The sequence below is a fragment of the Lepidochelys olivacea genome, assembly GCF_965140295.1.
Source record: "Lepidochelys olivacea isolate rLepOli2 genome assembly, chromosome: 10".
Classification (NCBI taxonomy): Eukaryota; Metazoa; Chordata; order Testudines; family Cheloniidae; genus Lepidochelys; species Lepidochelys olivacea.
The window spans coordinates 60568011-60586967 of NC_140420.1; the positions used below are offsets into that span (position 1 = coordinate 60568011).

At 41.6% G+C, this 18957-nt stretch overlaps 1 protein-coding gene across 4 annotated transcripts in view; it reads left to right on the forward strand.

Annotated features, from left to right (window-relative positions):
- The window catches only part of CCPG1 (cell cycle progression 1), a 62246-nt gene that overhangs the window by 11967 nt on the left and 31322 nt on the right, over positions 1–18957 (forward strand). For all 4 annotated transcript variants that reach the window (XM_084640731.1, XM_084640732.1, XM_084640733.1 and 1 more), the window contains exon 2: positions 9505–9575. In XM_084640731.1, coding sequence (XP_084496857.1) covers positions 9516–9575 — 60 coding nt within the window. In that variant the 5' untranslated portion in view covers positions 9505–9515. The remainder of the gene's footprint in view (positions 1–9504; positions 9576–18957) is intronic.

Below are 18957 nucleotides of genomic sequence, written 5' to 3' on the forward strand. Positions count from 1 at the left end.
TAATATTCACAGAACTTGTGTCAAGTTTAAGTATATTATCTATGACCTCAGATTTACATATGGTTTCTGGATATTTTTGTTAAACTTGTTCTTGCAGTAATGTGCATTCAGTCGCTTCTGTTGATAAAGCAGTTTATATTGCAGTGGTATAAGTAGCTTGGTGTTTGTGTGTTGTGGATATGTTTTAGTTTGATGAATATTTAAATGATTTATTGTGTAGGGTTTCAGTATGTACATCTGATTGCATTCTTACACTATTCCTGTGTAAAGATTTTTGTTCTTTTAGATATCTTTTTTTTAATTGCTATAATAGTTTACTAGTTTTGACAATCATTGTAAATATGCATAGTTTGCAGAATCTGTTCATTTAGCAATCTACATTATTTTAGTTTAGTTTGAGAATAATATAAAAAAGGATTTGACCAATTTATGGTATTTAAAAAGTTTGCTACTTTGAAGTTAGATTTAGAAGACATAGTTAACTGTGATACTGGCAAAGTCGTTTGATTAAAAAAGGGATCTCTGGCTTTTTGCTTCTGTTACCACTTGCAATCTAACCCAGGAAAACAAATAGTGGCAGAATAGTTAGTGTGTGGCTCTTTTGGTCTGTATGAAATGAGTTGTTTCAGTTTGCTTTGAAATTGTTGGGTATCTATTCACAGTTGGTTATTGGAACCATTGTTGGCAGTCCCAGCAGGGAAATCAAATGTTTAATGGTCTTTGGAGACTGAGGGCTTGTCTACACTGCAAAGTTTTGTTGCCCAAAACTACCTTTTGGTGACAAAACAGCAAGAGCATACACACTACAATGGGACTTTTGTCACAAAAAAACTGCTCACCCCTACAAGAGACTTTTGTCTTTTCTTCTCCCTTTATTGTCGACAAAGAGCCAGTGTAGACACTGCTGATTGTTTTGTGGAGGGAACTGGGTTCTGCCAATATCCTGCAATGCCTGTGCTGATTGCTCTGCTCAAAAGTGTTTTGATCTCTGCTGCCCTGCAGGCATGCACCCCTCCCCTTTCAAAGCTCTGGGAAGTATCCGTGTACTGTTCTGTTTGGTAAACAAACAAAGAGGGAAGCACTGGCATGCTCCTGTTCTGCCCTGCACTAGGAACGCAGCAGCAGGCAGACTGCTGCTGTAGAGGGAGGGGGACAGACTGCTGTGCTGCTTTGCCATTCCTCAGCACGGAGAGCTCACAGAGCTGCTATCACCAGCAGGAGAGTGAATTTGTGTGGGGGGGTAGAGGGTGAGAAAACCTGGATTTGTGCTGGAAATGGCCCACCTGATGATCACTTTAGATAAGCTATTACCAGCAGGACAGTGGGGTGGGAGGAGGTATTGGTTCATATTCTCTGTGTATATATAAAGTCTGCTGCAGTTTCCACGATATGCATCTGATGAAGTGAGCTGTAGCTCACGAAAGCTTATGCTCTAATAAATTGGTTAGTCTCTAAGGTGCCACAAGTACTCCTTTTCTTTTTGCGAATACAGACTAACACGGCTATTACTCTGAGAGCTGCTCACGTTGCTGTTCTCAGCAGCTGTGGGGGCTGTGGGAGAACTTGGAGAGAATCCCAAGATACAGAGAGATCAGCTCTTCCTTCCCACACAGAGGTGTTTGGGTGCCCAGGGCAAAATCTGAAACTGTGCTTCCCCGCTCCAAAAAAATTACCACTGAAGGGAGGCTTTGGGTGGGGGAGTTGGAGAGTGAGCCCATCGCAGTGGTTCCTATCCTATGGGGCTGGACCCAGCTCTCTACTCGGGGCGTTGCAGCTTGGCACAAAGGGTCACAGTGCCACTCATGTTTGGCCTGGCTGCCCCTGGATCATGACAGAGGGGCAGCTGGGCCAAAGCTGAGTGGTGCTTTGACCCTGTACATCTGATCACAGTGCTACTGGGTTTGCACAACCCCTGGGTAGCTCTTTTGCTGCTTTGAGCGGATGTTAGTATGACAGATTAACATGTAAAGTGTTTTTATTATGCATGCTTGATAGCAGCTTTTTCTTAGTGTTCTAATGCGCTCTCTGCACTCTTGAATGATGGGGGAGACTTTGGTCAGTGGGAAGAAAGCGGTCATGGCCCCTTTAAGGGTCCCCTATCCCTGAGGGTGGAGAGACAGGGAGATATCACCTGAGCTAAGGGCTGACTGGAAAAGGCTCCCGGCGGCCACTTGAACCCGGGGAAGGTGGGATCTATGTACACATGTTGCTCCAAACAGAGCCCTCCTTCACTGGGATCAGCACACGTGTCATGAGCAGTTATTCATTCCATAGGTGGCATGGTTTCCTGATAGACTGGAGTGGGAAGGCATCCTCTAAATAAGCTGAGGAGTGGAGGTTGGGGCTCCTAATTTGTGGTACAGCTAGGAGAAAACCCTTTTTCCCTAGTCCCCTTAACCGTCATATGGGGAAGGGTGGTCAGGGTTCTGGTAATGGGATGGGACCAGGTTTGGAGTGTGGGTAGGCTGACTGCATTCTTCAAACAGGTGGAAGCAATTAAGAAAGGAGCGATAACCTGTACTGTAATTTATTGTTAGATAGTTCCCAGATGAGTTGTTAACATTGCAGCCTAAGTAAACCACATACTTTACATCTTGCCTGTCTTTCTGCATGGCCAGGACAATGGGTAAACATTAGCTATGATGGCTATTCCTCCCACAACTAGGCACATCTGGATCTTAGATGATAGAAGAATCGGGATCTCCATTTTCTGTCAGATCGTGACATTTGTTTTATTTCCAGTAAGTCTTCTCTTGGAAGCTGTAAGGTTCTCCCCATCCCCCATTTTTTAAGCTTTTGGAACTCTTAGATTTCCACCTTACAGGGGCTACACCTTGTGGCTACGGTCCTTCTAGCCCAGGAAGACTGGAGACCATTTATGGTGGTGGGATTGCTGTATATTTATACAAGGCATTGCCTCCCACACCCATGTTTGAACAAGTGGTCACCACAGCTTTCTTAGCCCATGTTTCAGGAGTGGAAGACCAGGATTGAGACACCAACTCAGCCTTCCTACATTGCAAGACAGAGGATTTCCACAAAGTCACTCAACTAGTCTAATTTTCTTATAGTGCCTCTTCCATTCTCTAATTGCTCCCTCTTTTCCTATTCCCCTTTCTCTCCCAACTTTTCCTCTCCATTTTTCTAAATCCACCAGCATAGTTTTGGTTCAGATACTTGGTAGAGCAGCTGTGCTGTCCATGTATTGAGAAAATCTTGCAGTAACATGCATCTAACATAATACAGATGCTTATAAGGAGATGACTTGCTGGCATGACTTCTGTGTTCCTTTTGAGCTAGCATCTTTAAATTTGCTACTCTAATACATTATGGACTGCTGAGTACAGGGAAAATTACTGCGAAGAAACCAGTCTTACAATATTTCAAACATTTGAGTGCCCTTTTAAGCTACAGTCTTGAAGTAAGGTATGAATTTAATGTGTTCCACTGATAATGAGGGGCTGTTGTGGGAAAAACAAACCTGAGATTTGAAATTTATAGTAATATTAATTGTAATAGTAATACAGAAATATATATTTCCTTCTGTGATGTGGTCTTGGATATGGAGCCTCAGACTAGGGCATCTGAGATCACCAGTGTTGTTTATTGGATTTTAGCCAAGAAAATTGTCAGACATGCCAGTGTACTCCCTGCAAGTGCTGATGTTGATAGTCACTGTCACCCAAAAGATGACTGTTAATTTTATATAATTGCATCTGAATGATCTGATGATATAGCACACATGTTTTATGTTCTCATCAGAATCCTGAATAGCAATTGTTGCCAGGTGGTCATGCATTGTTTGGTATAATAGCACACTACATAGTGGCCACTCAAAGAGGAAAAAGATTAAGTGTAGAGGGAGAAGGTTTGAAGGAGACCACCAACCACATCCAAAAGATGTGGCATCAGAGAATAGGACCTCACTATTAACTAAAGTTTATTTGTCCAGGCCCATAAGGGCTTGTCTGTGCTGTGCAGTTAATCTGCAGGTTTTTGATGTACATCAGGTAACTCATAATATACCCAAGACAAAATAATAGCATGCATACAGGTTGTGTGTGCTGTCTTTCAGTTCTTATTGTGTGTACGCATGGCAGCAGCTGGCTGTGTACTAAACACATGGTGTTCTTGGTTGGACATCCTGGGATCTGTTGCTTTACTGCTGAGTAGTGTGCATCCCTGGATTTTTCTCGTTGTTAATTGTGGGATATATAGCAGAAGCCAGATGGGTTCAAATTTTTAAAAATCCCTTATTTCCATTGCCTCGGTTCCATTTTTCCTGTGTGGGTAGACTAGTGCCATTTTCGACTAGTGCCAGCGTGGACCTGACAATGTTCCATGTTGCTACTCTAGCAACTGCAAATATGTAGAGGCTGCTTGGGCTGTATTTCACCTCTCAAAGCAGATGAATCTGGCTTTGACTTTATCCACTGCACTGTCAAGCAGATGATGTGGTGATGGCAGTAGCTCTTCCACCAGCAGTTTCAGTGGGGGAGGAAGTGGGATGAGGACAAAGGAAAAAAGAGGAACAATTGAGAGTAGAAGTGGATCTTAGAGCAGCTTCACACTGCGGTGCTATTTTGAGGTTTGGGAAACAAGCATGGATTTGTGGGAAAACATCATTCTTCAGATCTGGGGATGATCAACAGTGGTGAGAGATTACAGGGTGGGGAAGGCAACCTTTTTTATGTGCTGAACTAACCCAGGAGTACACAGCTGGTGATCCATACCTGTGGAGAAGTGGGTTGCCATTGCCATCTGGAAGCTGACCATGCCTGAATGTTACCACTCCATAGCCAACCACTTCAGCATGGCAAGATCAACAGCTGGAACCATTATCATGCAGATGGGTCATTCCAAGAAAAAGGTACTGTTGCACCAGGTTATAAACCCTGGTAATGCTCAGATTATTGATGGAAATTGCACCATGGGGTTCTTAAATTGTATTGGGGAAATTGATGGGACTCATGTACCTTTTATTCCCACATGCACATCCAGGTCTGAATTTATAAACAGGTTTATTTCTCCATGGTACTCCAGGGGCAGGTTGACCACCATGACAGGTTTACAGACATAAATGCCGGGTGATTTGTAATGGTCCATGATTCTAGAATCTTTCAGAACTCAAATTTGTTTACCTTAATGGAGGAAGGACTGCTTACCCACTATGGACATTAACGGTGTGGAGATCCCAGGAGATCCAGCTTATCCTCTGCTTCTCTGGTTAAAGAAGCCATGCACAGGCTGTTTGGACAGAAAGAAGGGATTGTTTACCACCTCAGTAATTGCAGAATGATAGTCAAACGTGCATTTGGCCATTTGAAAGGAAGATGGTGCTATTTGTGAAATAGGTTGGGAGTTGCAGAAAAAAAAAATTGCCTAAGATTATAACTGCATGTTGCACAGCATTTGTGAGAGTAATGGAAAAAGCCTTACCAGCGGGTGGGAGGCTAAAGTGCAGAGACTTGCTCAGCAGTTTAAGCAGTCAACAAGATTTTCAGTAGAAAATGGAAACACTCAAGGCAATACTGTCAGGGTAGCCTATTGTTTTTATTTTATTTTCATTCTGTAACCTGAAAATTGGCAGCTGTGCATCCAGCTGTTAACCTGTGAAGAGGGGTGGGATGGATTGTGAGTGGTTTAGTGTTTTTTATGGGCAGTGGAAGTGTGGCATTGTGGACACTCCTTATTTTACCTTGTCTTTGCCTAGCTACTTCTGTAAAACCCTATGAATTATTTCAAACTTAAGGATTTTCTGTGTAAAACATATTGATGACTCCTTATGAATGAATTTTTAAAGGCTTTTGTTGTTTAATAATCAGTATGGAACAAAAATAAACCTTTAACTGCAACAGCGGGTTCTTCTTATTAAACAATACATTAAACAGCAATCTGTTATCTAACAACTACAAAGAATTCTTTGATATTTTTTGTTTCACTATTGTTTTAAAGTACAACAGTGCAGTGCAGGACAGAACACAAAGCAGGAAGTGGTTTAAAGTTGCAGGCAAGTAGATGCCTATCTTCTGGTACTTCTTTTTCATGGGCCTTCTAAACATAAGAATGGCTGTACTGGGTCAAACAAGTAGTCCATCCAGCCCAGTATCCTGTCTTCAGACAGTAACCAATGTGAGATGCTTCAGAGGAAATTAACAGAACAGGGCAATTATCGAGTGATCCATTCTCTGTTGTTCACTCCCAGCTTTTTGCAGTTAGAAGCTTAGGATACAACATCCCCTGGCAATGAGTTCCATGGATCGACTGTGCATTGTGTGAAGTAGTACGTCCTATATTTCTGGAGTTTGAGTGGCGAGGCTCGAAGTTACCAGAGGCTTTTGAGGGCTCACAAGAGGTGGACTATCAGATGCAACTGTTTTTGCTGCCCTGAGTTTGTGAAGGGAATGGCCTCTGGGAGCAATGCTGCAGGAATACAGCTGGGAGGAGTTACTGTTCCCAATAGCCTGTGTTTCCAGGAATTGCATAACATGGCTGGGTCCTGATTTGAATTTTGCATTGCCTGCTGCCGTAACAGCAACAGCAGCAGAATGCTGCACCAGGGCATTCTGGCTTTGTGTTGCCTCTGTATCTCCCTATCCTTTTCAGTCTTGTCTTTTGACATGGCAATGCTGTCCCTGGCAACTACCATGCTGTCTCTGGCCTCTCTCATAATCTCTCTGGAGAGCACCCTGTCATTTTCCCTCTCTGTCCTAAAATACCACCTCCACCTCTTCGATATTTTTGTTTTTCTTTGGGGCTCTGCAGTGTGGTCCGCAAATATTTCATCCTGAGTTTTCTACTTTCTCCCATTCAGGTTAGTCAGCCACTGAGATGTTGATAAAGGCCCTGTCTGTGAGGATCTAGCCACTGCAGGTCCTGCAGTTGTGAGAGTAGGAAAAACCCACAGTGGGTTATTGTTCATATTCGAGAGAGAGTATGGTAGCATTTTTTTCATATGCGTTTCTGACTTTTCTTCCCTGAGATTCTTCACAGCCTTGGGGGAATCTCAGAGATGGTAAAACTGTTCGTAGTTTTTCTTGTATTGTTTAGCATTCTGGTGGTGGCCCCTCACAGTCATCTGCTTAGCTATGTCCACAAAAAGAGCTTTATTCCGGTGGCTGACCACAAGAACTTCCTGCAGCAACAGTTCTTCTCAGATGGTGATGAGATCTAGTGTCTCAGCATGGCTCCAAGCAGCTGCACAAATCATGTTGTAGGACTTCTTGAGTAATATTGCACCAGTCAAAGCCAATGGCCAAAATCTGGCACCCTGCCAGTTTTTAAACAGGGGAAGGAACATCCTGTCATCTTCACATCAGAGCAAGGGACGGCACAGAGTTAAACAGACAGGTCAGTGATGGTTACCTGCAAAACAGTGGGATAGCCATTAGAGTCCTGACAAAGTAATATATAGCAGCATTATGTGCACATGAACAATAAACGGGACTAACTCAATTTACAGCAAATTTACTTCACTTTGAAAGAGGATTCTAGATTTTGCAATAAATGCAGAGTTAGTTCACTATAATGGATGGAGGTGTGTATTCTTAAGTTTTTTCAAAAGAGACTAGTGACTTAATCCAGTTTAAACCCTCCCATGTAGACAAGTTCTTAGATCGTATTTGGTAGCCTTCTCGTACCTGACCCAAAGCTCATTCATTTTAATGAGTCTCTTTCTATTGATTTTAGTGGATTTTTTTAATAAGGCCCCTAGGTAATACAAATATATTAACCCAGGACTGGCTAGTATCTTTCTGGATCTGTATGGAAAGCATGAATGTGTTTTGCTTTAGGTAAATTTCCTTTCTTTAAAATGGACCAAAATTTAATTATTTTGGTTTTTCAGTATTCTAAATTGATATCTGAATTGTTAATTATTAAGAATTCTTAATCTATTAGCAGTGATCAGTTCTGGTTGTTACCATATCTCTGTAGAAATCCTAAATATTTTAACATAATTTAATGAGAAAATGGAATGTTATAAAATAATTGCTAATAAATTTGGCGGTGACTGCAGGGATTGGTCAAATGTAACTCTAAGAAACCCAATAGGAAAACAGATTAGGTAATTTTTCCCTCTGTAAATTCCTAGCTACAGCTCTGCATATGGAGTGACATTGACATTTATCTTTGAAACGAGTTCTTTTTCATGTTTAGTTCATATCTTCTAAATATGGTTAAATATATAGAAAGGGATAAAGGCAGCAGGGTCAGTAATAAATGAAGTAAATGTATTTAAGCGAGATACTATGTTTGTACTCTCATCAGAAATATTTTGAACTGGCAGAATTTCTGGTAAAGAGTGCGTGTTTATGAACCAAAGTGTTATAACTCTCTTTTCTTGTGTTAGTAATTTAATCATCACTTTGTCGAAGTTTTATTCAGCGTTTGTATCCCATAAACTTACTCTTCCATTCTGTTGGATGGCTAATACAGCATGATTCAATAGTTTTCCGATTACTTGGAATTTTTTTTTATAAGTGATAAATGTATACCCTGTTTATAAAGTTTGACCCACTTTGTCTTTTTTAAGTAGATTAAATCTTTTTTAAAATGAAGAACTTGTAACTGTCTTCATTTTAGTCTTTTGGGAGTTTAGAAACTTAGATTGCATTTTAACAACGAAGAAAACAGGATCTTATTGGTAAATGGGAATAAACAAACATCAATTGCAACCATACATCTACTTTTCTGAAAATCATTCCTTAACCCCTCTCTTATAGCAGCAATTATAAGTTCACAGTTTATTGTAACTAAATTCACCTTTACATTGTTTTGTTCTCATCAATCTACTTTCTATGCCCACATCATATTCCCCACTTCTTTGGAGTCATTATTAAGGGTTTCTTACTTAGTGGAAGGAATTGAAGAATGATTGTACCCTGGTTTTGAGGCTTGGGGTGGAAGTAACTCCAATAGACTATACTTTCTAAAAGATTCCAAGTTTGTTTCCTTGGAGCCTGCTGGACTTCAAACACTGGGGATTCATATAATCAGTCATCTCAGGGAAACATAGTTGCTATGACAAGTAATGGTTTTAATCATTTTCATTATAGTTGCTTGGTATCTTAAGCACTCGGAATTACCTTTAATCTTTAATTGTTTGTCTGTCTGTAGGAAATATTCTTGGGATATATTACATAATTGCACTTAGTTTTTTCCTCACATTTTGAGCATTTTAGATGGCTAAAAGGGGAGCCATAAGGGCCGAAAACACTGCCCATGGTCTTGATATAGAAAGTCCATATACTCAATATTTACTTAACTTTACAAGAATATAGTTTTAAATATTGAAATACAAAAGTATACCTTTTTTTTCAAAACAGACCTGCTCTTTTTATTCCAGTTTATTCCAATTCTGTAAATTGTAAAGTATTGTATAAGTATTATAATTGTGTGATCTGTGGTTTTCTAAGCTGGATACATTTTCAGTTGTTGTTTTTTAGAAAAAAATTACAATAACGATATATGTTTCATGCTAACATGATTTATTTTCACTTGCAGCTACTTTGAAAATGTCTGAAAATTCCAGTGACAGTGATTCATCTGGTGGCTGGACTGTCATCAATCATGAGGTACTTAGTCTCAATTAATATTAAACAGACATGGTTAACTTAAAAGTCACATTTGTTTTCCAGTTTACGTTATTCTATATAGTCCAGTGCACCTTTTCCCTTCTATAGTTAGTGAATTTTCCATTTGAGTGGATATTTCACACAGACGTAGAGGAGAAAGAAATATTTTTTAAAATAGGAAAATATGATTGCAAAGCTATAGAATTTGGCAGATACACTTGGGGGTTGGTGTAGCATCTGATACAGCTTTTAACTTTTAAAACAACAATAACAAAAAAAACCCAACTAAACAAAAAGCCGATTAGATTTCAAGTTGATGTCCCTTTAAGAAATTTGTAGAGTTTTGGTCACATTTTCTCTTTGGTGCATTTCCCTCAAAAACATTAATGATGTATGTCATCTGCACTTTTGTTACCATTGCCAGCATATTTCTACTCCTCTCCCCAAACCTAATGTGGGAAGTGGACAGTGCAGTGGTTCCTCCAAGGTCTGTATTACTACCGCCAAGCAACTTGAACCTTGCCTCATCAACAATGGCTTTTGACCACACCTCCTGCCTTGGGTTCCTTCCTCTTCCTGTGCAAAACCATGGCAAGAGGTCAAAGATCCAGTGGACAACAAAGTGGTGGTAAAGGGCCTTTGAGTCCAGTCCCCATGAGCAGCCTACAACCAGTATCTTTTATGTTCCTATTTACAAGGGTTTAGTCAGATGCTTCATGGGGACTTGCTAATTAGTCCTCTGTATTTTGACATTCAAGATATAGTGGGCAGGAGTTGATTCAGCTCCACTGGAGGTTTATCAACAGTCAGAGTGCTAGTGTAGACAGGGTTCTGGTACCTACTGTTATTTTTAACTATTGTATTGTCTAACCCTCTTCAGAACATATCTAGATGACATGATGGAAAAACATTAGTGGCCTCTGGTACTCTTTCTGCACCAACACGTCCCGTGTTGCTACTATTAGACGAGCTGAATCCGTGGTAGCATAATCCATTAGTCAGTGTGCGTTATGCATCCCCATCTGTGCCCAGTCCACAGAGCGTGTGAGTCATCTGTTACAGCCCCCAAGTACAACTGTTGTCATCACAATAGCATTGGTGTGAAAGTCTGCTATAGGTAAATCCTGTGTGTTCTGATATGGGGTTCAAAGAAGCAATAACTTTATGGGACAAACAAAGTTCATGTCAAACAAGCAGACCTATGGTTCAGATTCTCAATGGTAATTCATTGGCTACTTCTGTCTTCATCTGAAGGGTGTGAAAAATCTATTTGCCCACAGTGAATAAGAATATTTCACAAGTGAATAGCATCAACTTCTGCAGAATTTAAGCTTTCCTTTAAAAATGAATCAGATCCCTAGCTTGTATGGTTGCTATGATAACCTTCCAAAGATGAATTGAGCGTAATCTAATGCAATGAGTTGTTCCAAATTCTGCAAAGAAAGAGCTCCAATGTTGTCGTCGTTATTCAGTGATGTTCAGAAATTAAACAGTATTTTCTCTGTGGTTTAAAATTAGTTCATTATATTTCTCTAAACACCACCTAGCAAAAACAAGGCTCTCCTGTGCAATGGTTAAAAGCTGGTGGGCTAATATTTCATTAGGGTCAGGAACAACCAGGTGAATAGATTCATGCCTGAGAAGGAGCTACAAGGTAAGTTCAAGTGTACTAAGGGCCTCTGTGGCATCCTCCCACCTCACTTCAGTGATTTTGGCATGGAAAAACTTGTCCAGCCTCTTCCCTTAGAAAGTTAGAAGAAAAAAAAATTCTCAGAGGTTGGAAGCAAGGTTTCAGAAAGTCCCCTGGTTGCATTATTTAACTGAGATGTCTCTTTAGATCCTTTTAACTTCTCTGCTATGGCTAGCAACACAGGCATAGGTTACTGTTCCTAGAAACTAGACAACAAAGCAAAGCCGCTCCTGACAGCATCAAAATATCATGGAAAAAAACTTTGTGAGAGCTGATGGACAAAGCAGTATAAAAGGGAATTCAAACCATTCTAAAAGCCAGACAGTCCTTCAGAGGCTATTCTGTGAGAAAATAGAATGAGAGAACTAGTACAGTGAATAAAATGGAATAGATGAAGAGGAAACGACACAGGGAAGACTTAACTAGGAAAAGCAGCCCCACCACATAGCATTCCACATGACCCTGGTATACCCAGTTGGAAGAAGAGGGCTGAGTACAGTGGTGGACTCTACTCTCTTCTTTGCAGAAAAATAGACATTCACCAAATGAGTATTGGACATAATCCAAAAAAATAGTTAATAGAATAATCTAGAATATCTAAGCTCATATTTCTTATCCTCAGTATCAAAATGCACCACCAAAATTAATAATATTTAAAATTTAAAAATGAAGTAAGATATGGATGTGTCTACTATAGACCACCAAATCACGAAGAGGAGGTGGATGAGGTGTTTCTAGAAAAAATAACAGAAATATCGCCAAAACTGGTAGTAATGGGGGACTTCAACTACCCAGACATCTGCTGGAAAAGTAATATGGCAAAATACAACATTTCCAGCAAGTTCCTGGAATGTACTGGGAACAACTCTTTGTTCCAGAAAGTGGAGGACAGACTTGATTCTAGCCAACCAGGATGAATTGGTAGCGAATATGAAGGTGGAAGACAATTTGGGTGAAAGTGATCATGAAATACGATAAATTTCACGATTCCAAGGCAAGGAGGCAATGAGAGTAGCAGAATAAGGACAACGGACTTCAAAAAAGCAGACTTAGAAGAAAATCTAAGGGAAAAAGGAGTGCTGGCAGTTTTTCAAGGAGACAATATTTAAGCACAACTGCAAACTGTACCAATGCAAGGGAAAGGTAGGAAGAATAGTAAGATGCAAATATGTCTCCATCAGGAGCTCTTGTAATGACCTGAAAATCAGAAAGGAATCTTACAAAAAATGGAAATATGGACAAATTTCTAATGAGGAGTACAAAAGAATAGCACGTAGGAACAAAATCAGAAATGGTAAGGCCCAAAATGAGTTACTCCTAGCAAGGGACATAAAAGGCAATATGAGGAAGTTCTTTAAATACATTAGTAGGAAGAGAAAGATGAAGGAAAGTATAGGCCCTCTACTTGTGGGGAAGGAGAACTAATAACTGATGACATCAAGAAAGCTGAGGTGTTTAATGCCTATTTTGCTTCAGTCTTCATTAAGAAGGTTTGTGGTGACCAGATACTGAACACAAGAAATATGAACAAGTGGGAAGGAATGCAAGCTAAAATAGAGAAAGAACAGGTTAAAGAATATTTAGATAAGGAAGGGGCTTTATATCTGGTTGAACAGAAGGATACAGCAATAGCCTGAGCCCCTTGCACAAAAGCTCTATTTCCTGCTGTAAGGGTGATATGAATCCTGCTTGCCCCAGGAGAAGATATCTCCTTGGCTGGGGGTGAGTCCTAGCGAGTATGGTGGTTGATAGCCTGATGGAGCTCTTCCCTTCCCATCCCCAATTGTGCGGGGGAGAGGTAGGGACTTTCCCAGTGGCTGCAATCACTTACTGTGTAGTGGTCAGAAGGTTCCTTCTCAGGGGACTTGGGGATGGCCCAAAGCTGTGGAGCTTGTGGAGCGCACAGAGATTAGGGTTGAATGTTTTTTCTTTTTCCCCTGGATTTTCCAGGAGCTAGCAGCAGCCTGTAATGCAGGCTCCCTGTGCTGTTGGCAGCCGGGCTGCCAGATTAGGTTGGGATTGTGGATTTCCTGAGTCCTGTGCCCATACATAAGAAGATAGGCAAAGTAATGCCCTGTAGTGGAATCTATATGGTGGCCCCCTGCAGGGCATGCATGGGTGTGGGATTCAGAGACGGAATGTTGGCACACTGGCTATGGTATTGAGAAAACTGTCCGTGTAACTGTGTAGGGGAGGTCATACATTGGAGCTAACTGTGCCAGTATTTCATCAAAGGAAGCATAAACAGCAGTAGCTGCTCAAGTCCTGGTGTACCTTCTCAAAGTCAATAGAGATAATATTTAAAGTGCAGTATATAGAAATAATCTCGGTGCATAAGGGAATCATGGAATGTGGGTCAGAGAGAGGTAAGAGGGACATGGAGTAACTTTGATCTGGGGAAGTGGACATGCCACCCAGCTGATATGTGCAGGTGCATGGTTGGACAGATGCTTGGAAAGAGGCTCAGCCTTGTCAATATAGAGCAAATTAGTCTGTTGGGCTCTGTTACAGGGCTAGCTGCACTTCTGTCCCCTTTCTGGTCTTTCTGGTGTCAGGCCTAATGCCTTTACCTATCTTGGGATGAAATTTTACAATTCTCCCATTTTTTGACCAGGATCTGGGCTTCAGTAACCTGTTCTTATCCTGCAGGTCCGACTGAATTCGGGCCCCTGTTGTTCTTCCCTTTGGGAGTCTGTGACTGGTGGTATATAGTAACAAAAAGCTTTCTTAAATCAAAAGTATTGTTTATTTAGCAGTGAGAACAAAGCTTTTAGGGAAAAAGGATTTTAAAACAACAGTTATATGCATGTCTTTTACTTAAAGACTTCCCATCCCCTGATGGTGACCTAGGCAGTCCTAACTTCTTCAGACACCCTCAGCAGGATCCTCTATGTCTGTCTGGTTCTCTGAAAAACAACTGCCTCTCTTTAGAGTGTCACTTTAAATCCTGCCATAGGGTTTTGTTGTTCTGTGCTTGGGAGGTCTTGTTTGCTGCTAGTCAAACCAGTTTTATAGGCTCAGTAGGGGATCAAGCCAGAGTCCTCAAAACCAATGGTTCTGTTCTGGTGTTGTCCTTTAAATGACACTTAATTGTCAGGTTTCAGAGTAGCAGCCGTGTTAGTCTGTATTCGCAAAAAGAAAAGGAGGACTTGTGGCACCTTAGAGACTAACCAATTTATTAGAGCATAAGCTTTCGTGAGCTACAGCTCACTTCATCAGATGCATTCAGTGGAAAATAGAGTGGGGAGATTTATATACATAGAGAACATGAAACAATGGGTGTTACCATGCACACTGTAACCAGAGTGATCACTTAAGGTGAGCTATTACCGGTGGGGGTGGGGGACACCTTTTTGCGAATACAGACTAACATGGCTGCTACTCTGAAACTAGTTATTTTAGGTGCTTCAGTCCTTGGGTGCCCAGCTTGAAACATCTTAAAGGGGCCTAATATTCATATAGCAAGTGTTCAGCACTTTATAAAAATCAGCTGTCTTGGGTCTAGTTGTTTTTGCAAATTTTAGCCAATGTATACAACTTTTGCCTTGTCATATATCTTGCCCACAGACCTCCAAGTATATTTTAACTGGTAATATTTAATAACGCAACAATTGCTTTCTTTCTAAAAATTAGGTGTCTATTTTTTGCTAAACCACAGTGATTTGCCCAGGGTCACACAGGAAGTCTGTGGCACTGCAGGGAATTGCAGCTGGGTCTCCTAACACCTAAGGACAGGTTTCAGAGTAACAGCCGTCTTAGTCTGTCTTTGCAAAAAGAAAAGGAGTACTTGTGGCACTTTAGAGACTAACCAATTTATTTGAGCATAAGCTTTCGTGAGCTACAGCTCACTTCATCGGATACATACTGTGGAAACTGCAGTAGACATTATATACACACAGAGACCATGAAACAATACCCCCTCCCACCCCACTGTCCTGCTGGTAATAGCTTATCTAAAGTGATCATCAAGTTGGGCCATTTCCAGCACAAATCCAGGTTTTCTCACCCTCCGCCCCCCCCCCCCCCACAAACTCACTCTCCTGCTGGTAATAGCCCATCCAAAGTGACCACTCTCTTCACAATAAGAAAAGGAGTACTTGTGGCACCTTAGAGACTAACCAATTTATTTGAGCATGAGCTTTTGTGAGCTACAGCTCACTTCATCGGATGCATACCGTGGAAACTGCAGCAGACTTTATATACACACAGAGAATATGAAACAATACCTCCTCCCACCCCACTGTCCTGCTGGTAATAGCTTATCTAAAGTGATTGTCACTTTGGATGGGCTATCACCAGCAGGAGAGCGAACCCGTGTGGGGGGGTGGAGGGCGAGAAAACCCGGACTTGTGCTGGAAATGGCCCAACCTGATGATCACTTTAGATAAGCTACCACCAGCAGGACAGTGGGGCGGGAGGAGGCACTGCCTCACATTCTCTGTGTGTATACAAAGTCTGCTGCAGCCTCCACGGTATGCATCCGATGAAGCGAGCTGTAGCTCACGAAAGCTCACGCTCAAACAAATTGGCTAGTCTCTAAGGTGCCACAAGTACTCCCTTTCTTTTTGCGAATACAGACTAACATGGCTGTTACTCTGAAACCTCTCTTCACAATGTGTATGATAATCAAGGTGGGTCATTTCCAGCACCAATCCAGGTTCTCTCACTCCCTCACCCCCCTCCAAAAACCACACACACAAACTCACTCTCCTGCTGGTAATAGCTTATCAAAAGTGACCACTTTCCCTACAATAAGAAAAGGAGGACTTGTGGCACCCTAGAGACCAACCAATCTATTAGAGCATAAGCTTTCGTGAGCTACAGCCCACCCCCTCAGACGCACACCGTGGAAACTGCAGCAGGCCCTACACACACACAGAGAACATGAAACAACACCTACTCCCACCCCACTGTCCCGCCGGCAATAGCCCATCCAAAGTGATTTCCAGCACAAATCCAGGTCCTCTCACCCTCCACCCCCCCACACAAATCCACTCTCCTGCTGGTGATAGCCCATCCAAAGTGACAACTCTTTACACAATGTGCATGACAATCAAGCTGGGCTATTTCCTGCATAAATCCAGGTTCTCACATCCCCCCACCCCCATACACACAGAAACTCACTCTCCTGCTGGTAATAGCTCATCCAAACTGACCACTCTTCAAGTTAAAATCCAAGTTAAACCAGAACATCTGGGGGGGGGGGGTAGGAAAAAACAAGAGGAAACAGGCTACCTCTTGTCTGTATTCGCAAAAAGGTGTCCCCCACCCCCACCGGTAATAGCTCACCTTAAGTGATCACTCTGGTTACAGTGTGCATGGTAACACCCATTGTTTCATGTTCTCTATGTATATAAATCTCCCCACTCTATTTTCCACTGAATGCATCTGATGAAGTGAGCTGTAGCTCACGAAAGCTTATGCTCTAATAAATTGGTTAGTCTCTAAGGTGCCACAAGTCCTCCTTTTCTTTTTACTTAATTGTCAGTTGATAGGTGGCTAACGGTGGAGTTTATGTGGGAGTTTCGGGGGAGGATTCCCTCCCTTCCCCTTTTTTCCCTAGGAATAGGATCTAGGAAGTGAAGACAACAGTGGCTCCTGTGACAGCACTAGAAGTGACCTGAGGAGGAGAAGAGACAAAGAAGATGGTTGGATGCAGAAGCTGTGGGATATACTTCATTGTTGAGAGAGCATCTGATGGAAGTCACCTATGTTTGAAATGTTACCTAATAGAGTTCATGGCAGAGAAGATCCAAGGATTAGACATGCAGCTGGAGACAATGATGGAATTTATATGGGGATTTGAAGATGGAGATACCACAGACAGCTCAAGATTTGCAGACATCTGCCAAACAAAAGGACTTGGAGAGTGAACAGCTGGAAGAACAGGGTAATCCATGGAAGAATGTGACCATGAGGACAAAGCAGAGGAAGACACCAGCTAGTGGTGGTGAAAACAAGTTGGATAACAGGTTTGCTACACTGGGGAATGAGGAGGAGAGAAACAGGCTGAACATAAGGTTGTCAGGAAAAAAAGAAGGGAAGCCAGTCCCTGCAGAAGAGAGGAGCAGATGGTGGAGATAGCCAGGGAGAAGAGCCTAAGGAAGAAGTAACGATAATGTAGAGGGGACTGCAAGAAAGAACGTAAGACCGATTCATACCAGCACCAGGAAGAGACATGTCTGTGTGACTGGGGACGCCATACTCAGTAGAATTGACAGGCCTGTCACCAGACCAAATCCAGAGAACATAGGAGTTGATTCCTTCCAAGAGGACTAAGTACTGTATCAGAAAATGCTTAGTGTCTCATCTCTTTTTATTATCTGTTCACTTAAGTCACAGGGCTACTTAGAGGTCTGTTATATTTTTTTCCCTGAATGTTCATTCAGGTTTTAATAAATTATTTTGAGGGGCATATTTCTGTGAAACCTTTGAGATTAAAACTAGTGATTTTTTTTTTTTTTAGTTAACAGAAACCCCACACACAAAACACTTGCTAAACTACAAAAACAGGTGACTTAGTTTTTAAAAGGGTTTCAGAATTGGTAATAACCTTATAACAGGATTGTACAGATTTTTCTTTATTCAAAAGTATTTAATGTGAATGTTTTGTGAGATCTCTAATGTTCTTAAAGCTTGTGGTTAACATAAGCGCTCTTTAAAAACAAAAACAGATCTGTTTGCTTAATGCCTGGAGGAGGGAGTAGAGGGGGAATGATCTTGAAGTGTTGCTGTAATCTCACACCTGTTGCTGCAAAAATAGCCAACTCTGTTTACAAAACGGCAGTTGGTCTTGATCCAGGATGAGTTAGTGTTTTCACTTAGGCTCTGTTTTTCTAACAATCTTACATGAATTTCCTCAGTATTTTTTGTTTGTTTTTTGAGGAATGTTACATTATGAAGATTCGCTATCTAGACAGTTAGACTAATCAAGCAAGACTGCCAACCATATTGAGAGTTCTATCCCGGCAGTTGTCTGGCTTTGTACATCTTCAGTCTCCATTTAGCTGTAAAGTAGTCAGATACTTGCAGCCCAGGCATCTGTGTTTCCTGGATTAAAGAGAGAAATCCAATTTAGGCAGGTTTTAAAAGCTATTCTGCAGTCCAGTATTGTTGATCTCTTGTGTGTTATACATGTTACGTCACCTTGATCTGGGCTGGATTAGCCCAGGGGCTTTAGGGGCTGCAGCCCAGGGCCTCGGGCTTAGGGGGCCCTGCAAAAATAAATCCATAATTATATACAATTCAACGGTGACCAACCTGTTGATCATGATTGACTGTACAATCCTGGAGCCTCTGCCAGTCGATCACAATCTCCCGACCGCTGAAAATCCAGCAGCACAGCACCTCCTAACCTCCCAGCCGGAGCCTGCACCTCACACCCCCTCCTGCACTCCAACTCGCTGCCCCAGGTCAGAATCCCGTCCTGCACTAAACTCCTTCCCAAAGACCGCACCCCTCTCCCTCTCCGTCTCCTGAGCCCCAACAATCTGCCCCAGCCTCTAGCCCCCTCCTGCACCCAAACTCCCTCCCAGAAAGAAATTATTATTACAGCTGTTTTAAAGTAAGAAGTAGGCTATTTTGAATTAATTTAACTATATTCTACATGTTTTAAAACTGAAATGTAACCACAGAACTGCTTTATGTTAATTAAAAGGCAAGTTTAATATAGTGTTAATAGCCTCAATGCCA